Below are 25399 nucleotides of genomic sequence, written 5' to 3'. Positions count from 1 at the left end.
TTCTTGACGTTATCATCCCTCGTTTCAAAAAGTATCGGTATGATCGCCAAGCATTACATTGTAATATTTTTTTCAATAAACTTCTACATGGAGGCTATATTTATTCAAAATAGAAGCAAAGCATGGTATAACTCCGTGAAACCACAATCTATCCGAATGAAGATTTGGGTCGTAAGTCAAGTGGGCTGACCCAAACTAATTTTTTTTTTTTTTTGTTTTAAAAAATCTGAAATTACACGTGAACCAAAATCGGATTTTTTCATCAAACCTGTCTCGGCCAAGTTTCATTTCACGAGTTAGTCAGGCCAGAAACTCGGTCCTTCAGAGATTTGAGCTCATAGAAAAAAAAAAAAAACTCTACTGCACATTTCTTTACATAATCAGCACAGCAAGGTTTCTCTTCCTTTCTCTCAGAAGGTAAACTTCAATTTCAAGTTTCTTTTCTTTTTCTTTATCTTGATTACATGTTTTTACTTTTTAGATGTCTCTTTTTTCAACGATTGCTTATTATTCGATAAAATCTGTTTCTTTCTAGTTTTTAGAGCGCTTATGGTAGTTGTATTGTAGAGTGTAGTTGAAGTTGGTGAGTTGAGATATGGAAGCTGTTTTCTTATTGGGCTTTCAATTCTCTAACTTTTATGGTGGGTATTGTTGAATTTTGTCATTAATTTCTGATTTTGAAGTTTAATAGCTCAAGTTGTGATGAGCTTGACGGTGCTACTGTTTTGTAAATTTTGGCAATGTTTTATTTTCAAATGATTCTATATTAACTCACTGTAATCTATTACTTTCTTGTAAAATTCTCGAGTCAATTGTTGTGGTGTCTGGAGTATATGGTTACTGTGTGATTAAGCTGCTTAGAGATGTTAAAATAATTTGTTAGCCGGAAGAAGTTATGGTGACTGTGTAGGAAATTTTTTAAAACAAATATGCAGTTAGTTTAAACCATAGAGAATTCACTGGTTTGTGAATTGTGATCTTCTTTGATTTGGCAAATGTTCTTATGGCCTTTGTTTCCGTGTTTCAGAGATTGAGACCATATCGTATATGCAAACTTGGTAAAGCTTCGATTGCAAATCAAGCGATGGCATCACTAGTTAAAGCTCCTCCTACAATGTTTACTATTAATGCTCACCAAGTCCATCTCAGGAAGCTAAAATTGCTAAGCAACCTAAACATGCATCATGGTCTCAGATTTCCTAGAATTCATGTTAACCACACCACTGTTTGCTGCACTAAATTGACTCCATGGGAACCTTCACCTGTCACATATGCTCCTACCATTGATGCTTCTGGTAACTTATTGAAGAAAACTAGCAACATATTTGAAACCTTGAAGTCTGAAGACACAGCTGAAGCGCCAGCAACCAACAGTGAAGAGCTTACAGATACAAAGAATCAGTCATTGGTGCAATTTCAGTTTCTTAAATGGCCAATGTGGCTTCTGGGCCCTTCTCTTCTCCTGACTACAGGCATGGTACCAACATTATGGCTGCCTCTATCTTCTGTATTCCTTGGTCCTAATATAGCCAGCCTTCTTTCCTTGATTGGACTGGATTGCATCTTCAATCTTGGTGCTACCCTTTTTCTTCTAATGGCTGATTCTTGTTCTCGGTCCAAAAACCAGGCACAAACTTGCAATAACAAGCCTCCTTTGAGTTACAAATTTTGGAACATGGTTGCAACTGTATCTGGTTTTGTGATTCCCTTGATGGCGTTGTTGGGATCTCAAAAGGGCACCCTCCAACCCCAGCTGCCTTTTATCCCATTTGCAGTTCTATTGGGTCCTTACATGCTGCTTTTATCTGTACAAATTCTGACTGAGCTGCTCACCTGGCATTGGCAGTCACCAGTATGGTTGGTAACCCCAGTTGTGTACGAGTCTTATCGGCTGTTACAGCTGATGAGGGGGTTGAAGCTTGGGGCTGAGCTCAGTGCTCCAACATGGATGTTGCATATGATTAGGGGGCTGGTATCTTGGTGGATTCTAATCCTTGGTGTTCAGCTCATGAGTGTTGCTTGGTTTGCCGGTTTCGCTGCTCGATCTCAGCAGCAACACTCTCCTGCTGCTTCTGGTGGTTAATATCATTCACTGTCACCGAAGACTCCATTAAGAGTTGTGGCTTCAAATACGGATTTGGGAGTATACATGACCAAATAATTCCTGGTATAATGGCACCGTTTTCTTCTCTGTTCACAGTAAATGTGTGTTCTTATCTGTAGCGAGCTATGTACATTTGAGCTCCTAGCTCTGGCAGCTTAATATGGGCTGCTAATTTTACACTCAACTTATAACTGTTTCCAAATATGTGAATACATTAGTTGTAAGATGTCAATCGTTCAGAACTAAATAAATACAGAGGATATCTAGGTAGGCGATGTTCCACTTTCTAGATGCTTGACATGATTGGTAATTAGATATTGATATGGATAGGGAGATTTGAATATTTGGAGTAATGGACTCGGGACAGACAAGTTCAGCTGTAAATAGGAATTCTAGATATTGGAGCAGTGAACTTGGGACGGGACAAGCAATTCTTAGCAAGACATTCTGGCTCGCTACAGATGCTCCATGTTGTTTTTCCTTGAGCCCGAGTTTCTAGGATTTTTTATGCTTGTTGGCTCAATTTTTTACGACATGTTTCTTTTGTATTTTAAAAATATTTTTTAAAAAAGTTAAATTTTTTTATTTTTTACAATTTTTTTTAGTATTTTTAGATTTTAATTTTAAATGTAAAAATAATTTTTTTAAAATAAAAATACTTTAAAAATAATAAAAATAAAAATATTAAAATATTTGCCGACTCATCGCTAACTAAGGAGGTATTAGATGGAGTAACTTTTACATAATTGGTCATCTTCTTTCAAGAATATAGCCGCGTTTTCCTCCTAGATGTTGGACTTCATTTCAATTGTAGTTTTCTACTCGAGTCAAATTCATAATTTCTATATTTCTCTTACAAGAAGGGTTTATGAAAAAAAATATAGATAATTTCCCAAGTTAATTTAAAAAAAAAAAAAAACAATTATCAGACAATTTTAAAAGCCGATGCCTCTACATTAACATCATGTATGTTGGGAAAATAAAGGTATTAAAGCACCTTAAAAAATTAAACTTTTTAGGTGAGGTCCAGCTAAAACTTCAAGGTTCCTTCGTCGCGTTGGTTTGAGAATTAACTCAAATTTATGAAACCATGGTACAAGGCTAAAGATATATGCGTGTGGGTCCTGTGTATTCGCCGGATTCACATGCTTGTATTATTGGTGCATGTGGTAGAGATACAAATTGTATTTTAAAATTTTTTTTATTTAAAAATATATTAAAATAATTTAATTTAATTTTTTAAATTTATTTTTAATATAATGTTAAAAAAATAAAACAATAATAAAAAAATTCAAAATTCAAAATTTTATAAAACTTGCATGCTATCCGGAACACACACGCTAACGCCATCATCCCTGAGCAATGATTCTCAACATTTATTTATTTTTTAATTGTGATGATTCCTTTTTATTTTCACTGTGTTGATAGAGATGATTTCAACTTTATATTATTGTCTTTATTGTTCCAGTTTCCGGAATAAAAAATAAAATAAAACGGGGAAGGCAACGAGGCCTGTATTAAAAAACATACCATTCTTTTAGGTCCACATCCGCAATCAACTTAAAGACTAGCTGGAGGGTAGGACCAAAACGACGCTTTCTTCAAGGCAAAAAAACAAATTTACCTATCCTCTGGTATCATTTATTTATTTCAAATATTATTAAAAAATATTTATTTATAATCCTGTATTTTTTTAACTTGATTAATTTATTGATACAAGAATCAACTAGGTAAATTAAAAAAAAACATAAAATTAATTGATCAAATTAAAAATACAAGAATAAAAATAACAAGGATGGAATTTTGAAAACAGAATATTTTGCCTCCAAGTTTAGAATACTCCTCAAAGTAGGTTTGCTCAAATTCACTTCAAAACTGAGGATATTTTTCCAGGAAGGCTGGTTTAGGTACGGGTGTTCTATCATCCTCAGCTGAATCGAAGAACTAGAGAGGCTCTTGAGCTTGTTTTACTATTTCACCAACCATTCTCCTTTATCGATAAGAAAACTTCTCCCAAGGCTTTTTGAATCTTTTATAAAGGAACCTTTTGGTTATGCATTACCTTGTTTATATATATATATATATATATAAGTATTTCTGGAATGAAAGATATTAAATTAATATTATTTTAGGTTTTATTTTATGGTTTTTATGTCTTGATGTAAAAATAATATTTTAATATATATTTTCAATCAGAAATATATTTTTAAAAAGTATAATGCATCTAAATACCAAACAAACACAAATAATTTTATTAAAAAACCATAATATTATTTTTTCAATTATAAATAACCTATTAAATTACATTTTACTTGAATATACAACATAATTGTTAAACATGACTTGGTTTTATCAACTTATTTAAAACACAGTTTTTAGTTGGATTTTATAAAATATTAATTTGATAAATTTTAATTAAATTCTAAGTAATTTAGTTGACTCTACCCAACTCAATTCCAACCTAATTAAGTCAACATTAAAAAAATTAAAATAATGCTATTTTTAAAAAATAATTAACATGATATATACAAGTTAGTTGATCCATAATTCATACCCTTTTCAGGATGAATATCCGAATCCGCCATTACAATAATGATATACAACGAAGAATGGCAGACGCATTGGAGTTGGATCCATCGTTAGCAATAACCTAACAAAAATTAAGGTAACGTTGGTTTGGTGTAACGGCAAATGTTTTTGAAAGTGCATGCAAGTTAAAAAAAAAAAAAAAAAACACCAAAATTTATGTATTTCCGAGGAAAATTACTTCCATTTGGCGTTACCAAACACCCACCGGCTGTGAGCAACAGGGAGAGTAAAAAAACGCTGTCACTTTACTATTTCTACTTCCCGTCAACTAATCCCTTTCTCGCTCTCATTTGCTCCTCTCTCTCTCTCTCTCTCTCTCTCTCTCTAACCGTAAAACCAAACTATCCCGAGTCCCTTGTCACGGTAAACCACTAACTCTCGCTTCTATCTCCGGTGACTCTGTCGCCGATCCCATCAAAATGATTGCCGACGAACTTCTCAGCATCGAGCCTCAAGAGCTCCAATTCCCTTGTACGAACCGTCTTGTAAAGAAATTATATTTCTTTCCTTTTCTTTGAAGATCTTTTTTTTCTTTTAACTTTTTTATGATTTTTGTAGTTGAATTAAAGAAGCAGATCTCGTGTTCTCTACAGTTGCGAAATAAAAGTGACAATTATGTTGCTTTTAAGGTAATGATTAGTTAATCTCAATTTTTTTTTTTTTTTTATAATAACTGGGTTTGTATAATAAAATTGATTTGCATGTTTAATTATTATAGGTCAAGACAACAAATCCAAAGAAGTATTGTGTTAGGCCTAACACAGGAGTTGTGTTGCCAGGGCTTACCTGTGATGTTATAGGTTTCTCTCTCTCTCTCTCTCTTCAATTCTTGTGCGTTAATTATTATTAATTTCGCTTTTCGTATCTTGCTAAATTTGTGTTTATTTAATGACGGGCTGTTTGTTCATGTTAGTCACAATGCAAGCACAAAAGGAGATGCCACTTGATATGCAATGCAAGGACAAGTTTTTACTTCAGAGTGTAATTACAAGTCCTGGAGCTACAGCCAAGGATATTACTCCAGAGATGGTAGTGATGTAATTTTGCTGAGTATTTCTGTTTCTGGTTTAATTGGTTTAATTTTATGGGTTATGCAAATGGGTTTTCAATGTATTGTGTTTTGCAGTTTAATAAGGAGGCGGGGCATGAAGTTGAAGAGTGCAAATTGAGGGTTGTTTATGTTGCTCCACCTGGACCACCGTCACCGGTGCGTGAAGAATCAGAGGAAGGTTCTTCTCCTAGAGCTTCCGTGTCAGATAATGGGAACTTTAGCACTTCCGAACAGTCAGCTGTGAGTGTATGATGCCCTGGTCTTTGAATTGAATTATGTTCAGGTTTTGTCTTTATGTTTGCCCTCTTAGGTTTAATAGATTGTTTCTCTATCATGTGATCATTTTTGTAGGTTTCAAGGTCTTATGTCCAGAGACCACAGCCTGAAGATAACTCACCTGAGGTATGTCATTCCTTTTCTTCTGTCAATAAATTTTGAACCCAAATTGTTGGAAAAACTTAGTGATGAATGGCTGGTTGGACATACTAAATGTGCAATCCCTGTTTTCATTTGTTTATCAAGTACTGTTAGACTAATAAGGTCAGTTTTCTTATTTTTCGGTTTGACGAGTGTCATTATATTTAAAAAATAGATTGCTTTATTTATGAAGCAGCTATTTTTGGCAGCATTCCTACCCTGTAGGTGTCTTGGTAAACTGTTGTTTTCCTATTTAATCCCAATTCTTGAATTTTTCTTTGTTTTGTTTTTCAATTGCATCAACTTTCAAGTATCTCCCGACTGGGGGTGAATGTGTTAGGATGAAAAAATGTTGCTGTTATTAGAAGCGGGGACTCTTCTTCCTTTTGATAGGTGGAGAGAATCCTCTTATTTTGGCTGATTGGTGAATCCGTATGAATGATGGAGCCACCCAGATTCCCCATCTATTCTGTAGTTCGCACCAGTTTTGATAATGAGGTAGTCCTGCCTCATTAGATTCTAAAAGCACGACATTAGATGTTCAGCCAAGCCAGTTCGAACCTTTTTAATAATTACATAGTCCTGCCTTGAATTAGATTCTAAAACATCTCGCCATCAGATGTTCAGCCAAGCCATTTATGAAAGCCAACTTCTCAGCTGCTTATGTTCCCCACTCATTGACAATTATGTAACTAGGATTTGGCCACTATTCTTGATTGCTTACGCAACCTCTGGATGATTTTGGTGAGTTTGCACACTTAAGACTCACCACATCATGGGATATATCACAGACATACCCTCTTCTGGGGTGTTATCTCAGCATCACATGCACAAAAATCAAAATTTTGTATAAGTTTGTAATTTTGTTTCCTTGACATTGACTAGACTTTAGAGTTTCTTGTTAAGATACTTGATTGGGAAACTTGGTCATATTCTTGAAATGATAATTCTGATTTCAGGCAAAGGCTCTCATTTCCAAGCTGACTGAGGAGAAAAATTCTGCTGTTCAGCAAAATAAGCAACTTCAGAAAGAACTGGTAAGGCATTCAGTATGTGAATATAGCATGTTAGTGTGTGTGTGATGAAATGCTTTTAGAGCTACCCTTTACTTTTAGATCAGCTCTCACTGCAAGAAATATTAGCTGAGAAAAAAATATACTATAAGAAATCCATATTCTTAGATGAATGCAGTCGGGGAAAGTAAGAGGAAACATATCTGGCAAATGCTACAAATTATACAATAATAAAAAGTATTTTCATGACCTTTATCACTTGATTACCTGAGCTGCTATTTGCTAGGTAAATTTCATTTAAAAGGAGACGGTGAATATAGTGTTCAATCATGCCTGGCTATTAATGCCAATAAATTCAGTACATGCGAATAAATGAGTTTTTTTAAGTGGTTATGCTTGATCTTGTTGCTTTTCATATACTTTTCTCATTATGTAAACAATTTCACACTTAAGTATGATACCTTGTCATTTCTTGTGTGAGGAAATATCTGCATAATCCAACACTTTTTATTCTATCTCACGTTCACCTGTGAAATGTTATATGAAAGACAACAAACATGATAAAGTTTGTATTTTCCTGTTTATCATCATTATATCCACCCCCCCCCCCCCAACCCAATATAGAAATAAAAGAACTAAAACAAACAAAATCACAGGCAATAGTTTCTGTTATAGAAAATAGAATATCTTGCAGGATGACATTAGTAGCGGTATCAGTGGAGCCGGTGTTAAAAATGAATGTGTGCGTAATTGTATGCAGGAGCTGTTGAGGCATCATTCCAGCAGAAGTCGAGGAGGTATCCCTTTCATATACACCATTCTTGTTGCCTTAGTAGGCATCATTTTGGGGTACCTCATGAAAAGGACATGACCAGTGGTTCTGCCTGTCAATCCTTCCGCCTCGGGTACCTGGGTTGAAATGTAGAATACTGAAGACATTAGATGTGTGATTGATAGGATGTTACTCCTTTTTTATTTTATTGGTTGTATCAAACCCTAGGGAGCACTTGTCAAATGTGACTGGTGAGAGGGAGCTGCTGTTCCTTTCATTACCCTCACCAGAAATTGACATTAAGGAATTGATTGTAATTGCCGACTCCTAGATTGCTCGATTGTGTGACCAGCTTCTGTCTCGAGGAACCTCATGGGAAACGCTCTCTCATACCACAATCATCGGTGAATAAAAACACAGAATTAGAGGTAAATGCTTAGGGTTTTAAACATGAGTAAAGCCGAGATAATATTGATCCTGGACTTTTCAGACTGCTCCAAAACACTCTGGCCACCGATGAGCCAGCTCCATGGACGCTCCATCTCGTGATCTCAGCGTCTGGTGAAACCTTCACGTTAAAAAGGTGTTTAAAAGTATGATAGATATTTTTTTTTTAAAAATATATTTATTTATTTAGAAATATATTAAAATAATTTTACTTTAAAAAAATTTATGGAACGTGATTTACCTTATGTTTGTGTTTTATGGAATTTTTTTATTTTTTAAAAAATTATTTTAATGTTAAAATGATTTGAAAATATATAAAAAAATTTTATTTTAAAAAAAAATAATATATTTATTTTAAATTTAAAGAAATATGATTTTGCAAAGTTTTCAAACATCATAAATCTAAGAGCTCATAGAGAATTAAAGCTGAACTAGTTATAACTGGTTTTTCATATGCCCTTAACAGGTCGAAATTGTCCAGAAAGAAATGAAGTTGGGTACCCTTTTTTTCGCCATTATATAACATGCATAAACTCGTTATATGCTCAAGAACATGCGATTACCATCTACATAAAATATGCAATTTGGAATCATAAATCATACAAGGAGAAAGGTTTACTAATAGGACAGGTAGAGGTTTCATACACTTTCAGTTTAGAAGTGATACATTAAGCAAACTGAAGTTGGCATCAAATGAAATTTGATTGATGTTACATGAAAGAGCTCCCAGCACAAAATTGGCAAAATGTGAAAGAAGAAAACCAGATGATTTTTTTCCGGTCACTTGTGGTACGTAAAACTGTTGCGTACACAGAAATTAGAGTTTACTCGAACACAACTTCACTACCTTAGCATCAGGGATCACCAATCACAACCTTCCAAAGAACCATCTGTGCAATTGTCCTAGCATTACAATCCCGTCTTCTGCCGTCTGTCTTAGCTTTGAAATCAATTTATGGTCACTTGTCTCTGACAGAGAAATTGGGGTTCAGAGACATTTCAATCTCTTCAAGAGAGCGTCCTTTAGTTTCAACTAAGAAATACTTAGCATATATTGCTGCTAACAAAGACACACTGCCAAAGCCGGTATAAACAGGTGCAACTCCAAAAATCTCCACCAAGTCAAGAAATAATAGACCCACCAGGAAATTGCAAACCTGAAAGAAAGTACATCAAATGACCAAGGTGAATTCACATGGGGCGTAAAGAAGCTGAAATTACATGATTCGAAGATCAAAATATATAAGAATGGAAACAGCAATGGTGCTATATCTTTCCCATTTTCTCTTCCAAATCCAATTAGAAACATGGGAAATGGCCAGACAGTATAAATGCTAGATATTTCACCTAAACATCAACAAGACTTGGCAGAACTTGCCTTTTCCTTTCTCTGGGGAATAAATTATGGTAAATGATTTGAGTACCTACCCAATGAACAGAAAAACTGAACCCCATAATCTTCCCACGCATCTTGGCGCTGCTCAGTTCTGGTATGATGAGACCAGTTACAGGGCCAGCTCCAATGGCAAATGTGAAAATGTACCTATATGCAAGAGCCAAAAGAGTTATCAATGAAGATCTCATTAATGCATAATACTCCTATATTCCAGATTAGTAGGAAAGGATTTTGGACACCTTAAAACACCCTAGTGCCTAGCAATATCAGGATGGTGCTATATGTCATGCTTTGACATAGTGGCGTAGCGATTCATTTCTAATTTTCAAGAGAAAAGGGCAGTACATGTTCAAAAGCAATCAATGCAAGATTCATTTCAAGTTTTCACTCACTATTGCAAAAATCCACCTAGAAATGAATGCAGCAAACCCTGAAGGTAGAGTTGTATTCTGCGGGACAACAGATTCACTTGGGATGTCTGTTAAAAGGGAATACAAGTAGATATTTTATGTATGAATTATTAACTATGCATATCCATACTATATGATGCTATGAAGCAAAGCATCCAGAAAAATTGCACATCGAAAAAAGATACTGCATGTACTGGAAAAGGTTATAACATGTTCCAAATGCTTATATGTATGGATAAGATAACCATGACATGGCCTTATTAATAGAACATTCACTTGTTGATAGGTTGATAGTGATGCAGGCAATATATGGCTGTTCAGCATAGTTCTATATGTCTCACTTGTAACTCAGCTTTTATTTGGATCACAATATCATGCTGAACAGGCATGCAAACAAAATGCAGGGTTTCAAATATGCAGTGGGTTTTTTCATAGTTTCATTAAGGTAGAATAATGAGCTTTTGAAATAAGAAAATTGCTAAATAAAAGTCACACTGAATAACCAGCAATCAGGTGGAAATCTTTCTCTCATCAGGTCATATCTGTAAGCCACAAAAGTGCCTTTTCTTGAGTCATATCAATCTAGCATTGCTGGTCATAGGTGGCCCAAGTTCACTTCATATGCCAAACTTATTAACTAATTTAGAAAGTGACAAATAAACCAAGCAAAGGCTAAATCTTCAATTAATTGGGTAGTACTAAGTACTAAATGCAATGGCTTTCAAAACTCACAGCCTGTTGACCAACAAGATGAAACTGCTAAATATGGAGAGGCAACAAAAGTAAACAGCGAGGAAGCTCTCTATGTTGCTCCGTTCAAAGAATTGGAGTCAGTTAAATGGAACAGTTTTCTCCTTGCAATACTACCATGGGCTAAACCTTTGTCTAATCTCTTCCCAGATTTTAAAATCATGTGGGTATTCTAGGGAAAAGTTACTTACATCAGAGTTCCTAGTATTGACAAATTGTGACTGAGTTCTTCATCTACTGGAAAACCGATAGCACAAGCAATAAGAAACATTGAAACTGCCTGCATAAAGAAAAATAATTCATAACTTAGATAATCCATGCTGCTATCTTTTTTTTTGTAAGTTTTGGTGCATCAGTGGACCAACAAACTAATAATACCATAATATAGCTGAAATTTCAAACCTCAAAAGAAGATAAAGAACAATGATCATGATGACATTATTTTTTCCAGTCACTAGCTTTTGTACAGGCATATATCATCCACACTCACCATTCCCAAGTAACTGCCAATCAGGAGCTTTTGTCTCCCTTCCTTATCCATTAGGTATACAGCACAAAGTGCACCTGAAGATAACCACCAACTCAAAAACTTCAGACTCAAATGAGAAACATGTCTCAATATACAAAAGACAGACAAATAGCCTTAGATTTCAAACCTGCAAAGTTGGCAAGTCCAACAAATATGCTTGCTAAACTGCTACTTGTTATACCGACATCTTTAAAAGTCAACGATGAAAAATAAAGGACTCCATTTATCCCAGCAAACTGTTGCAGTACAAAAAGGGCACCTCCGATAAATGCAACTGCAACAACACAACTACATCAATGTCTACAGACTGAATTTTGTGTGTCACAGACTCGCAATTGAAATATGAAATGATCTAGCTATTTAATAATGTGGAAGAGAAAGTGCATGAATTACAAATGTTATTGAAATGTTTCTAGAGAAAGTATATCACACAAACTGTAACACTAACACAACAAGTCCTATGACCCATATTGTATTTCACTATAAATATAACTGAATGAGATATCCAAGAACAACCTTCATAGTCATACAACCTCTAGAATGTGGTTCCTTCAGGAGTTCCAACCATCTACTACCCACATTAACACCATTATTCTTGATGACTGATTGGAAATCTTGGATTGCTGTTTCAACTTCAGATGATCCCCAAATATTACGAATAACTGTTTTAGCATCATCTAGCCTCCCTACCTACACAAACAAATCATAAAAGCTTCAGGAATGAAATGCCAAGAAGCAACATCTAAAGATGATTGCACAGAAAAGAAAGAGACCCCTACTTTACATAGCCAGCGGGGGCTTTCCACAGCAAACTGCATACCGAGTGCAAGAATAAATCCAGGAGCACTTGCAATGTAGAGTATTGTCCTCCACCTGAAAAAAAGATATTTTGTTAAGCAAGAAAGATCAAAGCCTCCTCCATATCAAGTAAAAGAATAATAATGCCTCCTTTGAAAATCTATGAGACAAGCAGATGCCTATGAATGCAAGGCTAAAAAGCAAACTGCAGATGCCAAGTCCTGCTAAATCATGCAAAACTGACTTCCATTGGCTTCCTACTTTATATCATGAAACTTAATTCTAGAGAATGACATCCGCTAAAAGAAAACCTGCACAAGAAATTAAGAGCGAGAGCAAGCATATGAAAGTAGATCATCAATCAAACCAAGGCTGGAAACCAACAAGGACCAAAGAGGAAAAGAACCTCACCAGTGTGGATCAGTTTCAGAAGGAATATCAAGGAACAATGATGCAATGATTCCAAGACATGTCCCAATCTGACACAAGGTTCCCAATGAACCTCTGTATTTTGTTGGCGCAACCTATAGCATATATAATGAGGAGTTAGAAGAGCAAAAATGATTGGGAGTTACTGTCAACACCAATAACATATCTTCTTGCCACATCCTACAAACCATAATAGAAAAATTCAATATATTACAAGCTTCAATGAATGAATAAATAAATTTGAAAGAACATTGTTCTCATATTCTCAAGATTGGATAAAGAGAGAAATCCCAAGTCTTTCCTCTCACTTCTTCGACACCTTTGAATTGACCAACCCTTGTAACTAGCATAAAAAACTGGGAGTTTAACAAATGAAATCAGTAAATGTAGCGCATTGAAAGTAAAGTACCTCCGAAATATAGAATGGAACAAGAACAGTGTTCACACCAATCCCAAGCCCAACAAGAAATCTTCCCCAGAGTATTTCATCCAAAGAGTGCGCTTGCGCACTGTCACATCATGCAAAGTGTCATAGATTAGACTAAGTTTTAGAATCAAGTACATTGTAAGATAAGAAAATCTACAACCTTCGAGCATGACACAATCTGCAAATGGTAGGCATATCTTCATCATCAAATTATTTGCACATACAAATCATTACCTTACAAGTGCACCCAGAATTAATGGTATTGTGTCAAGCTGAAACGTGCGACGACATCCAAGTTTATCAACTAGTGAACCTGATGCCAAGCTTCCAAGAAATGCACCAGCAATAAAAATGCTAACCACAAGACCCTCAAGAGTTGAATTTCCTTCAAAACCCAACTCTTTTGCAACAGAAACAATAGGACCATTCATTACCCTGCATATAATCAACAACAATCAAGACCGTTGATCATATATAATGCAAATCATCACAAAACGCGAGATTAAGATAACATTTGGCACACGGGACTAGACTGGAACAATTTCATTCTTTGTGTTGGTGTTTGGTGTGTACATTGGATAGAACCACTGTCCTAACTCTCCTATCCTATCCTGTCCCGTCTTGTCCAATCTTCAGTCACCTCTTGATCAACAAGACGATTAGGCACAAGGAACTGGACATGAACGGACAAGCAAATTTCATTTGTACTAGTGTTTGGTTGCAAATGGAACAGAACAACTGCCCCGTCTCTTGTGCTGTCTCATCCAGTCTAGTCCCATCATCAAGATAATTTGAGCATAAATATTGTAAAACATGATAAGAGAGAGATGCAAACCCTATATGATAACCAAATAGAAAATTTGACATAGAGGCAATCAAGACGTGAGGAAAAGCAGGGAGCCATCCTAAATCAGAACTACTTGGGTTTTTTTTATCAGCCTTCGGCTCGGGAAGCTGCTGCTGCTGCTTTGTTGCTGAAACTTTAAGGTTTAAAGGTCGATACGAGAACCGGAAATGAAAAGAATTTTGCTTCGGGTTTCTTGAAGAAGTGAGAACGGAAAGAACCGGAGGAACCGGTTTAGGAAGCACCGTAGCCACCCACATAGGTAAGGAAGCACCGTAGCCACCCACATAGGATTAGAGAGTGAGTGTGAGGACGGGGTTACTCCTCTTGATTTCGATTATAATTATTTTTTGAAATCTCTGGCTTTTTTTGGATGAAAAGTTGAAATGTGTGCCAATTTTGTAGCTTTCAAGATGCTCATTCATCTATCATAAATATCCTAATAAAAAATTAATTTCTCAATAATATCTTGGTCGTTGTAGTAAACTGTAAATCATCGCCAACCACCACCTAGTTGAATATTATGGAATTATTATTATTATTATTATTATGCATTTAATAATCTAATGCCATTGCAAGTTACTGGAGCTATAAACGAGTGGCTGTGATTAAGAATGTGATTATTTTTAAAGTATTTTTTATTTTTTAAAAATTATTTTTAATATCAATATATTTTAAAAAAATAAATAAAAAATATTAATTTAAAATAAAAAAAAATTAAAAATATTTTTAAATTTTTTCAAAAAAAATTTTGAAAACAAAAAAACAACAAACCTAAAAAACCAATAAGCTTAGGCGCTATATTCTGAAAGGGCCACGCACAGCGTGCAGATTGTCAAGGATCAGCTTTGTATTAGAGGTTCGCAGCTGATGCTGTTATGTACAGAAGGAGAATGCTTGCACTCTTAGCTGCCAAAAGTCAGGCTACTAAAACGCTAAAAGGCCTCCCGAACTGGAAAACTCACTCCATCTACTTTGCTTACAGAGAAAATTGAAAATATAAACAACGTGCTTCAGAGAAAATTTATACCATCATATATATACAACATTGCGGGAAGCTACAGTAATTCTTCACATTTTAATACATAGCCCAGATGCAGATTGTATCTGCACAAGGCCAATCAGAACAGATTCTTAAAGTAGCCATCACTTACAAAGACAAAAAAGAAAACAGAAAGTACCTTAGAAACACAATAAAGAACTCAGAAAGTTATGAAGAGTCAGAGATGCACTTCCTCACATATCTCCACAATGAATGTGATGCCAATATTGTATCCATCATTGATTTTCAGAACTCTGAAGCATGTTGCATCGACCAGCAATCTTACGAAAATCATCAAGAGTTAGCTGCAATGGAGCCAGTTAACAATAGATAAGCATCCTGCTATTCATTTGGAAATCTTCAAACAACATCGTTTAGCATGAGAACATTCCAAGAAGTAAATATGGAAAGTTTAACATATGAATTGAGACCTCATTCACCAATGTATTGAGCAGTTTTGATGAAACGATGATAAGAAGCCATGACAGCAAAGTATAATTCACTTTGAAGCAAGTGTTGAACAGATGGAGAATGAAGCTCTGGAAATAGTCACATGCAAAATGCAATCTTGGAATGTGTAGAGAGTTATCAAGTGATTCGCTAGGCCTAGATAATGTAATTAACAAATAAGGGAAAGAAGTTCTTTGATCATTGATAAAAGATTAAAGTGAGCGGCATAAGAGCACTCTTAAAGAGCAACAGATCAGCAAACTGTTCAAAGTTCCAAACTAAAACACTCAGAAAGTGCCAGGGCATTTGGAAAGAGTCCTTGTGCCTGCCCACAACCACATACTTTTATGCCCCTTTTCACAACAAAAAGAATGAAGACTGCAAGAACTGACCTTCCCATCTCCATCACCATCACCATCAAAGCAAAGTATCATATCAGCCAATTCCTTGTCTGTCCATGTAAAATCATGAGCAATTGCTACTCTTCGGAGATCTCTCATCGTTATGGCCCCTTTTCCTGCCTCTGCAAGATAACATTATCCACCTAAATCACTCCAAGACTCTTTCAGAATATCAATAAATAATACAGACAGAATATTGCTTTCAAAACATTAAAGTGATATAGCTTTAAAGTTTAATCAAGGGTGGCCTGATAAAAGATTTAAGGTCCAGAAGCTTAGTCATCTTACAAGGAGTGAGGCATCTTTGTAAAATCAAGCCTTCTGGAGTGATGATAATGTAAACACTTGCTAAACCAGATTGTTCCTCTCTATCTCAATCCCCTTTCTTCCAAAGCTAATGTCAAAACTCACAAAGAAATAAAATTCCCAATTTTCAGTTTATCCCTCTCCCTTCCCCTACAATCCATACACACAGAAGACAGGTTTGCAAAATTACCATCAAACTGAAAGAAATGCAAGATAAGGTCATCCTCAGTCATCTGCACCCGACTACTGAACTGCTGACACGAAAGAGAAACAAAGAAGAAACATAAGAGGAAAGAGAAATAAGTAAAAAATAAATAAAAAAATCTGCTCATCATAAACACCGATCCGAGTGAAAACAAACCGATTTTTTCCTTTTCCTCCTTCCTGCATCTTCTTGAACCTGAGCATCTACCTTTCTTTCTTTAGGAGTTGCATCGTTTACAGAATCATGCAATGACAGAGCAATTGCCTGTATAAAAGCACTGAAGAGTTAATTTACCACCATCTCTACAATAATGTGGAGCAGAAATGGTATAAAATGGCAATAAAAGCCCACCATGCTCATCAAAATTTACCTGCATTAATTCATCATCATCCCCATAAATGTAATCTGCACCACTAACATGCTTCTGAACAGGAATTTTTTTAGGTTTTGAACTTTTCCTCTTATCCTGAATAAAAAAGATAAGCAAATAGAGTTCCCAACATATCAATCAAAGTATTTCAAGGGAAAGCTCAAAGGTCATGGTCTTGCATATCTAAACCTGAAAAAACAAGATAGATAACACAATAAAATATTTTCTGACAAGGGTGAAAAATGAAATGTATGCAGGTTCTTTTATGTATATTAGGGTGAGGTACCGAGGTAGAGTGGTGCACAAATGACTCTCAGATAGAGATGCAGATAGATTAGTGCGAGGAGTGAGATGAGAAGTGGACAATCTTAATTGTTATTGGGATTGGATGTACATAGAATGGGAAGGACAAAGCGCATGGATGGGTGTAAGCAAATAAATTTTGAAATGATCGATCTTGGGAGTAAGAAAACAAACAAATAAATATAGGATGTTGTGACATCAAAACTATTTTGATATGAAGAGAGAGTTAGATGCAAGACCATTTCATTTTAACTTATAGATTATTATTGTAAGGAAAGAGGGAGGTTACATGTGGGAACAAAGATACACACCATGTTTACTACAGGAGGAGTGCATATCATCTGTCTGAAGAAAAGCCTCCAAAGGTAAGTGTAGGTAGTAGCAATATTTAGAAATAAATATACTTAAGACAAATGAAGTGAGGCACACACCGAAAGCATAAAGAGATGCCTGCATAATAAGACCTACCACTGCTCATCTCAAGTTGAGAAGTTCATACCTCAAAATGAGACATGTGGGTGCATGTCTCACGAAGTGATGTGCTCTTCATTTCTTAAATGAGATATGTAAGCTGTGTTTTTTCAAGGGTATATTAGAACATTCTTAAATTCATAGATTTTCTCTTCCAAGGGTGTACAATCAAAAAAATGAAAATAGAGGTGACATCACACTAGCAGCCTTGTTATTAAAAGGAGGCAAAAATGGATCCACTTCATACAATATTACGCACTGCTAAGAATGCATAAGAAATAGAATCTTTCACTTGTAAGGCACCAATGTATTGCCTGCATGTCCCAAACAAAAAATAGATTGTTCCACAAACATGCACAGATTAAACAAAATTACAAGATGGTTTAACATATGATGATCCATCCAATTTATTGGAACTCATTGAGAACCAAGGCATCTCGTCACTGCTATGCATAAGCCCAATCATGCATTCCCGGAGCCTCTTTTCACAAGTGCCACACATGTCTATGATTACCTCGTACCTAATAATTCAACACGCACTTGATATGCCACCACGTGACTAATCTTGTGTTAGCCCCCCCTTCCCTTTTTTTGATTTCTCACCCTCCATCACTTTAAAAGACGAGTGATAATAAGATGTTGACCTGTTTACTCTTGTCAGTCAGTTGTAGGTCTCATTATTCAATCTCTGCATCAACTCACTTTCCTTGTAGAATAATTTTTTTTACTCTAAATTTTGTTCCTTATTCACTCATTTTTTTCAAGACTTTTCTCAAACAAGTAGTGTGCATTCCTCTTCTACTCGAGTTGGTGTTCACCTTTCTTCCCACCTCCAATTTCTATCCCCGGTCTGGTTAAATGGCACATTTTGCATTTCTCTAACTATCAATGAGAAAAATGAAAAAGCCCACATTTTCACCCTCCATGGTCCCAATATCATACATTAACATGAAAACCAAGAAAATGTGAATAAAAACTTGCAACGTTTCTTATCAAGAAAAATTCACAATACCTTACTTCTCCGAGACTTCGAAGAAGATTGACATCCCACAAAATCTTCATCATCAAAATCATCGTCATCTTCATCTTCATCACTAGCAGTCTCATCAATGGGCCTATATTCCTCGTCATCAACAAATTTTTGTTTCCCTTTTCGCTGCCTTGACTTCTGAACCGAACCCATCAAAGAAGTTGCCATTTTATTAAGACCCAGAGCCTCCATTCTAGCTTTATTCTCTGCGATTCTCGATAGTCTCTGTTTCTCATACTCCGTTATCCCCTTCAGCTTCCCCACTTCTTCTCCTTCTTCTTCCGAACTCGAATTCTCGCTTTCATCGGGCTCCGAACCCGACAAATCTCGCTTCGCCATTCTGATTTTCAACTCTCTGTTAAAGATCTCAGCCACAGGCGTTGCGAGGGTTTATTTAGGGTGCACTTGCTGAAGTTTTTTTCCCATTGACAAAAATTGCCCTAAACAAACCGCCGTTTTGGCAACTCGTTAACGATATTTTCGAACTTGCCGCGAGGCAAAGCTTAAACAAGTCCCCCGATTATAGAAAAAGTCTCGCTTAAGTTCCTAAAAGGATTTTTAGTCTCTCAAAAGGTTTTTGTAAATACTTAGTTGAGTCTCCCATTCAATCCTGCCAAAGAACATAAATCAATCCAATTTAACGACATCTTTTTTCGGAACCTTTAGGTTATCTCTTACGAAATTTTGAAGAGTATAGACGGAAACTCAAAACTCATGATGTCTGAATACCTTGGGAACTCAATTGAAAAAATAATCATCTGAAGACTCAGTTAATACCATCTCTATAGTTGGGGGGTTCTTGTTTAGGTTTGCCCAAGAACTAAACTTTGGATTTTACTCGGCACGCGGGCACGGAAAGCATTTTCGACCCGCCATCTCTACCAAACATTCCAAGAATAAGTATGATTTAATCCTCAAGCTCAGTTTATCCCAATGTGTTAACTTGATAATTTCAAGATTCTTTTTTTAATCCAAGATAAAATTTTAATTAAATCAATTGAAATATTAATCTAATTAAAATCTCCATCAAATTAATGCGATTAAACTCAGAAGAAGATGTATTGGAATTAAGAAGAAACTAGTGAAGTCAGAATTTCAAGATACTTGAAAGTAAATTTGCAAATTTACCCTTATTTATTTTGTTCTTATTTTGCTTGTATGTGAGAGGTGAAATGGAATTGTTGAAATGGTTATGTTGTGGGGAATCAAGAAAAGTTATTATATTTCAATTGGAAAAAAAGGTTTCCGTTCCCCAGATCACAGCTTCAGCGGAGAGCAAGTTAATTGAGAAAAGGAGTCATTTTTGGACTCGGAATTTATTTTTTTTCATGCAAGGCCCATGTCAGGCCTTACTAGTGTTGCTTTGCAACGATGAAGTTCATAGTCCACTCAATCTTGTAGGCCCAACACCATTGCCATTTGACATGATGCTACCGTTAATTTATGCTGCATTTTCAAATTATCAACATTCCCATTCATACTCATATGAACAGTGAACTCATCCGCTGATTGATTTTAATTTAATGTTCTTTATAATAATGAACTGGAAGCCTGCAAAATGGTGTCCATTTCTGAACTCAAGGGGATATTCCAGCTGGAAAATCGAATTTCAATTCTCTTGTTCATTACTCCTGCACTAGTTTACCAGGAGCTTAGAAATTATGTCATATGAAATACATTAATTAATCCAGATGATAATCAATAAAAATTCGGATAAGGTAACATGTTGAATTCAAGTAATTATTGTGAAGATGATATACTCACTTCTCTATATCGCGGGATGGTCCAACCCATTACTAGAAAATACTGATGGAATATCTCATTGGCAAGTAAACATCATTACATTGATAATATAAATTTATTGATGGAAACATATCGTCAAACAAGATTTTATTCAGGATTTATTGTCTATAGATATTTTTATTTTCATTGGTAATTAATAATGTGGGTATAAACGTTAATGGAATATCAAATCTAAATAAAATAAAATACACCTACTAGTTTTCATTTGTAAATAAATTGCGTTGTCGTTCTTTGAATTTAAACATTTCACTCTCACGGGTCTAATTATTTCAATCCATACCTAACTAGTACTTATTTCTACCTTTGACATGCGAAAGTATGGTGTAATCACTTCTCACTTCTCTTCTGTCCGTCCTTTTGTTTTAGGATTCAAACCTAAAAAGAGATGGTAAAAAACAAATCCTCATAAATACAGCTATAAATGATTAAATCTCACTGTGATGGAATTTAATATTAACGTGAGAAAACTGGTCTAAGAATACATTGGGCAGGCTCCAAACCCTAAAAGTATGGTCTTATGTAACTATCTTATACCTATTATAGTAATAATAATTATGGTTTAATGCATGTATCTCTTTCTTATCTGGATGGTTTTGATAATGACTTTGACAAAACAGAACAAGGCAATGGCGTCCACTCGACTATGGCGTCGGTCCCATCCTCAATTACACCAGTTATATCACACTGTCACTCAGCTTCGAGCTGTGGCCATCAAATTTTTGTTATCCTGTACGTTTCTCTTTTAAAGAATATGGCCTCAACAACGCCAAACTTAACTAGTCCAGGAAGAAATTAAAGAGGCCCAGGAGCGACAAACGCAAAAAGAAATTAAACCCACCAACCAGTACTTGTTTAGTGGTTTTCAGTGGCAAAATGCAGCAATATCATTGCTTCTTCAACCTTTTAGTGCCGTCCGAAGTATCATAAAAGTGAGGAAAACCAAGTCATGATGACTTGATCTCTTATCCCATAGCCGAAAGAGTTCAAATTGTATAATAATCCATAGTTATCCAGTTATTTCTCAAGGCAACCACCACATAAAGACATGGTCCAAAGAGGTTTGAGAGTCTTGCAAGTTCTTGTGATTTCATGTGGACTTGTTTGTGTAATTTCTCCTTCTTGGCCTTTTGTATGCTTCTGCTTTTAATCTTCTATCCAATAATAGATAACACACGGCATGCCTGGAATGTCTAACCCACGGTATGTTCGTCTGCATCCTTTTATTTCCTTTCTCTTTCTCTTTCTCTTTTTTAACTTTTAAAACTTGGCCACAAAATAAAAGACTTCCAAAACCCAGTGGTTCATTCATCATTGCACTAGTTGGCTTACGCTCCTGTTAGCTTTTTATGGACTCAATTTATCAACTCTTTTGAGATATTGGAAGAACTGTCACACGTATATGTTTTACTGAATCCTCACGATACTTTTTTTTTTTCTTTGTATGTTCTCAATTTTTTCTTTCTTTTTATTAAAATAGAACTGACAAGATTTGATATAGTGGGCGTGGCAAATTGCATTGCTTTAAGGGATTGACATATATCTAACTAATTTCCAAAGCTCCGATCATGTATTTGAAAAGAAAAAAAATGAGCATTCACTTCACAAAAATAAAGAATAAAAAGGCAATACCGGAAGCAAGCTTACGAATCGCAATGGACAAAAGTTTTGTTTGGATGCATGCAGATGACCTCGTCAATATTTAAAACATACATTTCCCTTTGATTTTATTAAGACATTGACAAAAACAAGGAAGAAACAATTAGAACGAACCATACTTGACCAAGTTTTATTTTTTAGGAGAAATTAAGAATGACAAACAGCAAGGTGGAGGAGAAAAAAAGAAAGAAATTATGAAAAAGACACGAGAAGTGATGTTGAGTTGACCTTGATGAGACAACCATAAATCAAAAGGACGGCCATAAGAGAAGAAGATAGGGATTAGAAAGAAAAACTAAAACCCTTGGTTTTGAAACTAGCCAACAAATCCATGCAAAAGTCCCCGTGGAGCCAAATCTCCACCAAATATATGAGACAGAGAGTCTTGAGCATGAAGAGAGGTGGGAGACCAATAAGATCATTTGGGTTTCTGTTATTGGAGGGCCTACCAAGTATGAGTGCTTACTTTAGGGTTTTGGATAGAAAAAGAAAAAGAAAATATAACAAGAAAATGTGTGGGATTCAAAGAATGCGTTGTTTCTAAGCTGCACAAAGAAAAGGATAGAAAGAGTGAAAATAAAAACAGCGAAGGAAACTTAAAGGAGAGCTTGGGAAGATATGGTTGGCAAGCATCTATAAAAGTATAGAAAGAGATCAAAGACAAGGAAAAAATTGTATGAACTTTTCTTGCACACGCACACCCATACGCACCTCAAGACTCGTAAATAAAATGGAGAAATTCTATAGAGGTCTTGGATTTATCCAACGATTTTAATTTGAGTTATAAAGTCCAATTAATTGAATATGTGTGTGAAAGAGAAAAGAAAATCCATGTTACGTAGGTGGTTAAAAAACATTTAATTTATACATTTCTTATTCTCGCAAATAAAATCACGTACGTACGTTCTCCTATAAATAAAGAGTTAGTTTCCTTGTTGCCGCGTGATTGATGAGATTTTCAGCTATAACATGATTTATCATGCTATTCATTTTGGGGAGCTCAATCCCAACATAGCTACACTAGCTGGCAAGAGATAAAACTAGAATAGGCCAAATGGATTTTGAATTCAACTAGAGGGAAAGGATGTGATTAAACATTTCTCGTGAATATATATCCTTATTTAAACGCAAATGATTGTTTGAAACTTGTCTGGGAAATATACTGATGATTGTAACAAATAGTATTACTAGCCAGATATATGAATAAAGGCTGCAATTATTATGCCCAGTAAGGAATATATGACAACGAATTCCTTTGTGAAATTATTTAAGCTAGAAATATTAATATTATGCATTAATTCTGTGTATATAAAGTTCATCAGTCGATAAACGTTTGTGATGCAAAAAGGAACAATCTAGTGGTACCATTAACAGATACTCATCAGCACCCCCAAGAAAATAATGATAATAAGTTCTCGATCAATTAGATAGGGAGAAGGATAAGATTCAGGTAGTGCAGCTCTAGCTCAAGGAACCTCTGTGAAAAAAAGAGGTCAAGAAAGTAAAGATTTAGGAAATTTTAGAGCCTTCACTAGCTAATCATGTATAAATACCCAAAAAATCTACAAGAGATGAGAATGCATTTCTAAAGGGTTAGATCTATGAATAATTATAATTATGAGTTGTGATTCAACTGAAACCGTGTTCTTGTACTTAATTATAATGATTTCATATATGAGATCCTTTTTCTTTTTTTTTTTGTGATTTATGTTGGGCATAAAGGGTTATGCCTGATTGTGCTTTTAGATGATTCAACAATGGATGTCCAATGAGGGTTTGGTTAATGACCCACCAAACAATTTTTTAGGAGAAGAAAAGTTGTTTATGTTTGTGTCTTTAGCATATTTTTGTTCTTCAAATTTATGAGCTGATCATTCTATCACCTCCGAGGATGCTTCTTGAAGACAAAAGTGCTCACCTCAATTCCTTAATGAAAAGTTGTTTTATCATTATAGGAAGGGTGTTTTTCTTTTCTCTCCTTTTTTATTTAGAACTTCGAAAAAGCCTGCTGCTTTTTTAGGCTTCCATATCTAAAAGATGCTCTCATGGTGCTCTCTCCCTTGGCCTCCGAATCTGCTTTCAGCTCTTGAAGTGACCCGAGACACAACACTGCTTAAGAGGTCCATGCAAGGGGACTTTGAATTTGGTTTTGTGAGAGAATGACAAGTGCAAAGCCTTTTTTATAGACGTTTTCCCATGTTCTTCCCCCTTCTGCTCTTGAATGGGCCACGTACGCCTCGAAAAAACAATGCATAAAGCTCATGCTGCACTTACTACTTGAGGACGACGAGCCGCTGCCACCTTTCTAACTAATTAATCAACGTTTTTTATTTAATTTTTTTGTTAGAAACGTAATTAATCAATGTTTAATCGGACAAGATGGACAAGTTCTTGTCTTTGCTTTGCGTATGATCAAACTCTACTAGTTAGGATCAAAATTCGTGTGGGATGCGCAAGAATTGTGCGGAGGGATCAGATGGTTCCTGCTGTTTCGAGCACTCTATTTGAAGGCATTATTTAATCTGATAATGACTCTAAAATCTTTTTCTTTTTGGGAAGAAGTCGAACTCTAAAATCTACGTTGCCTTTTAAACGCCTGCTGATATATAGTTATCAGGAATATGATTCCCTTTGTTGCTAGCTACGGCCATAAACAATTATTCCCCAAATTAATTAGCATAATTTTTCTTGGTTTTAATTTCTGATAGAACTTGGATAATTATGAGATACCACACACATATATCCTTATGATCATCCCTCGAATTTATGTTTGTGGGAAATCATCAATACAAATAAATCTCGTTCGTATGTGATCGGAAGATTATACACATAGGTATTGAAGTTAATTGAGTAATATATGTCTGTCATCGAGTAGTGCAAATCAGCCGCTATCTATGTGGGGGTTGCATTCGGGTGGCTAGATTCTTAACATAAAACAACAAATTAGGCAGTGATAACTACAAGCTAATCGGGATTTTATTAGAATTAGAAGAATAAATTATTAGATACTCTGCAAGTTGTCCTTCCATTCTAACATAAATTGAAACCTGATATAATAAATATCGAGAATAAGATTTTAGAATAACGAAAAAAATACTCTTAGAATGAGTTCATTGCTTTAATTATAATTGTATATTTTGGAAGAAAATTAAGTTATAATTCTTTTTTTTATTATTATTTCTTGAACCATCTTGTATATATCAATTCGTACTAAAATATCTTTTTTGAACAAAAATATATTTCAAATCGGTATGATATATTTAGAAGAATAAATTGTTTTAAATCTTGATTTTTATTTTTAGATTATCAAACTCATAAAATATTAAAAAATTAATAATTTTTTTAACTATTCAGTACACTGTTTATTCGCTGGGATTAAAGTAATT

The 25399-nt window shown here is 35.1% G+C and overlaps 4 protein-coding genes across 5 annotated transcripts; 2 read left to right on the top strand and 2 right to left on the bottom strand.

Annotated features, from left to right (window-relative positions):
• The first annotated feature begins 256 nt into the window (after nucleotides 1-256).
• LOC118041346 (uncharacterized) lies at nucleotides 257-2374 on the top strand. Its single transcript, XM_035048634.2, has 2 exons — nucleotides 257-417; nucleotides 1028-2374. Exon 2 carries the CDS (start codon nucleotides 1085-1087, stop codon nucleotides 2081-2083), a length of 999 nt encoding a protein of 332 aa, XP_034904525.1. The 5' UTR covers nucleotides 257-417; nucleotides 1028-1084; the 3' UTR covers nucleotides 2084-2374.
• Nucleotides 2375-4910: 2536 nt separating this feature from the next.
• Nucleotides 4911-8286, top strand: LOC118041347 (vesicle-associated protein 1-2). The gene is made up of 8 exons (XM_035048635.2): nucleotides 4911-5164; nucleotides 5252-5322; nucleotides 5412-5493; nucleotides 5607-5722; nucleotides 5820-5984; nucleotides 6096-6146; nucleotides 7121-7198; nucleotides 7935-8286. The coding sequence occupies exons 1-8, from the start codon at nucleotides 5113-5115 to the stop codon at nucleotides 8043-8045; spliced, it is 726 nt and encodes a 241-aa protein (XP_034904526.1). The 5' UTR covers nucleotides 4911-5112; the 3' UTR covers nucleotides 8046-8286.
• Nucleotides 8287-8966: 680 nt separating this feature from the next.
• Nucleotides 8967-14385, bottom strand: LOC118041348 (probable plastidic glucose transporter 1). The gene is made up of 11 exons (XM_035048636.2): nucleotides 13968-14385; nucleotides 13367-13567; nucleotides 13115-13214; nucleotides 12688-12800; nucleotides 12258-12351; nucleotides 12012-12168; nucleotides 11606-11752; nucleotides 11440-11513; nucleotides 11141-11229; nucleotides 9822-9936; nucleotides 8967-9550 (listed from the first exon to the last, which is right to left on the bottom strand). Exons 1-11 carry the CDS (start codon nucleotides 14234-14236, stop codon nucleotides 9353-9355), a joined length of 1557 nt encoding a protein of 518 aa, XP_034904527.1. The 5' UTR covers nucleotides 14237-14385; the 3' UTR covers nucleotides 8967-9352.
• Nucleotides 14386-14967: 582 nt separating this feature from the next.
• Nucleotides 14968-19355, bottom strand: LOC118041349 (uncharacterized). Of its 2 annotated transcripts, none has more exons than XM_073404246.1 (6): nucleotides 18537-19355; nucleotides 16751-16846; nucleotides 16537-16644; nucleotides 16366-16429; nucleotides 15861-15991; nucleotides 14968-15323 (listed from the first exon to the last, which is right to left on the bottom strand). In XM_073404246.1, the coding sequence occupies exons 1-6, from the start codon at nucleotides 18891-18893 to the stop codon at nucleotides 15255-15257; spliced, it is 825 nt and encodes a 274-aa protein (XP_073260347.1). In that variant the 5' UTR covers nucleotides 18894-19355; the 3' UTR covers nucleotides 14968-15254. The 2 variants fall into 2 exon arrangements, with proteins under 2 accessions (XP_073260347.1, XP_034904529.1); XM_035048638.2 differs by having other exon boundaries at nucleotides 16366-16426; nucleotides 18537-19333.
• Nucleotides 19356-25399: the final 6044 nt, after the last annotated feature.

Source organism: Populus alba, chromosome 14 (assembly GCF_005239225.2).
Source record: "Populus alba chromosome 14, ASM523922v2, whole genome shotgun sequence".
In the NCBI taxonomy this organism is placed as follows: Eukaryota; Viridiplantae; Streptophyta; class Magnoliopsida; order Malpighiales; family Salicaceae; genus Populus; species Populus alba.
Note: the sequence above shows the minus strand (reverse complement) of the source record. Positions and strands in the feature narration are given on the sequence as shown.

Coding starts and splice junctions, on each gene's coding strand:
- LOC118041346 (XM_035048634.2), top strand. CDS start 1,085: ATGGCATCACTAGTTAAAGCTCCTCCTACAATGTTTACTATTAATGCT.
- LOC118041347 (XM_035048635.2), top strand. CDS start 5,113: ATGATTGCCGACGAACTTCTCAGCATCGAGCCTCAAGAGCTCCAATTC. Junction 5,165..5,251: donor TCAAGAGCTCCAATTCCCTT/GTACGAACCGTC, acceptor TGATTTTTGTAG/TTGAATTAAAGAAGCAGATC. Junction 5,323..5,411: donor ACAATTATGTTGCTTTTAAG/GTAATGATTAGT, acceptor TAATTATTATAG/GTCAAGACAACAAATCCAAA.
- LOC118041348 (XM_035048636.2), bottom strand. CDS start 14,236: ATGTGGGTGGCTACGGTGCTTCCTAAACCGGTTCCTCCGGTTCTTTCC. Junction 13,568..13,967: donor CTATTTGGTTATCATATAGG/GTTTGCATCTCT, acceptor GATTATATGCAG/GGTAATGAATGGTCCTATTG. Junction 11,753..12,011: donor GAAGGAACCACATTCTAGAG/GTTGTATGACTA, acceptor GTGTTGTTGCAG/TTGCATTTATCGGAGGTGCC.
- LOC118041349 (XM_073404246.1), bottom strand. CDS start 18,893: ATGGCGAAGCGAGATTTGTCGGGTTCGGAGCCCGATGAAAGCGAGAAT. Junction 16,645..16,750: donor ATGATGATGAATTAATGCAG/GTAAATTTTGAT, acceptor GCTTTTATACAG/GCAATTGCTCTGTCATTGCA. Junction 15,324..15,860: donor ATGGTGATGGAGATGGGAAG/GTCAGTTCTTGC, acceptor GCTCCATTGCAG/CTAACTCTTGATGATTTTCG.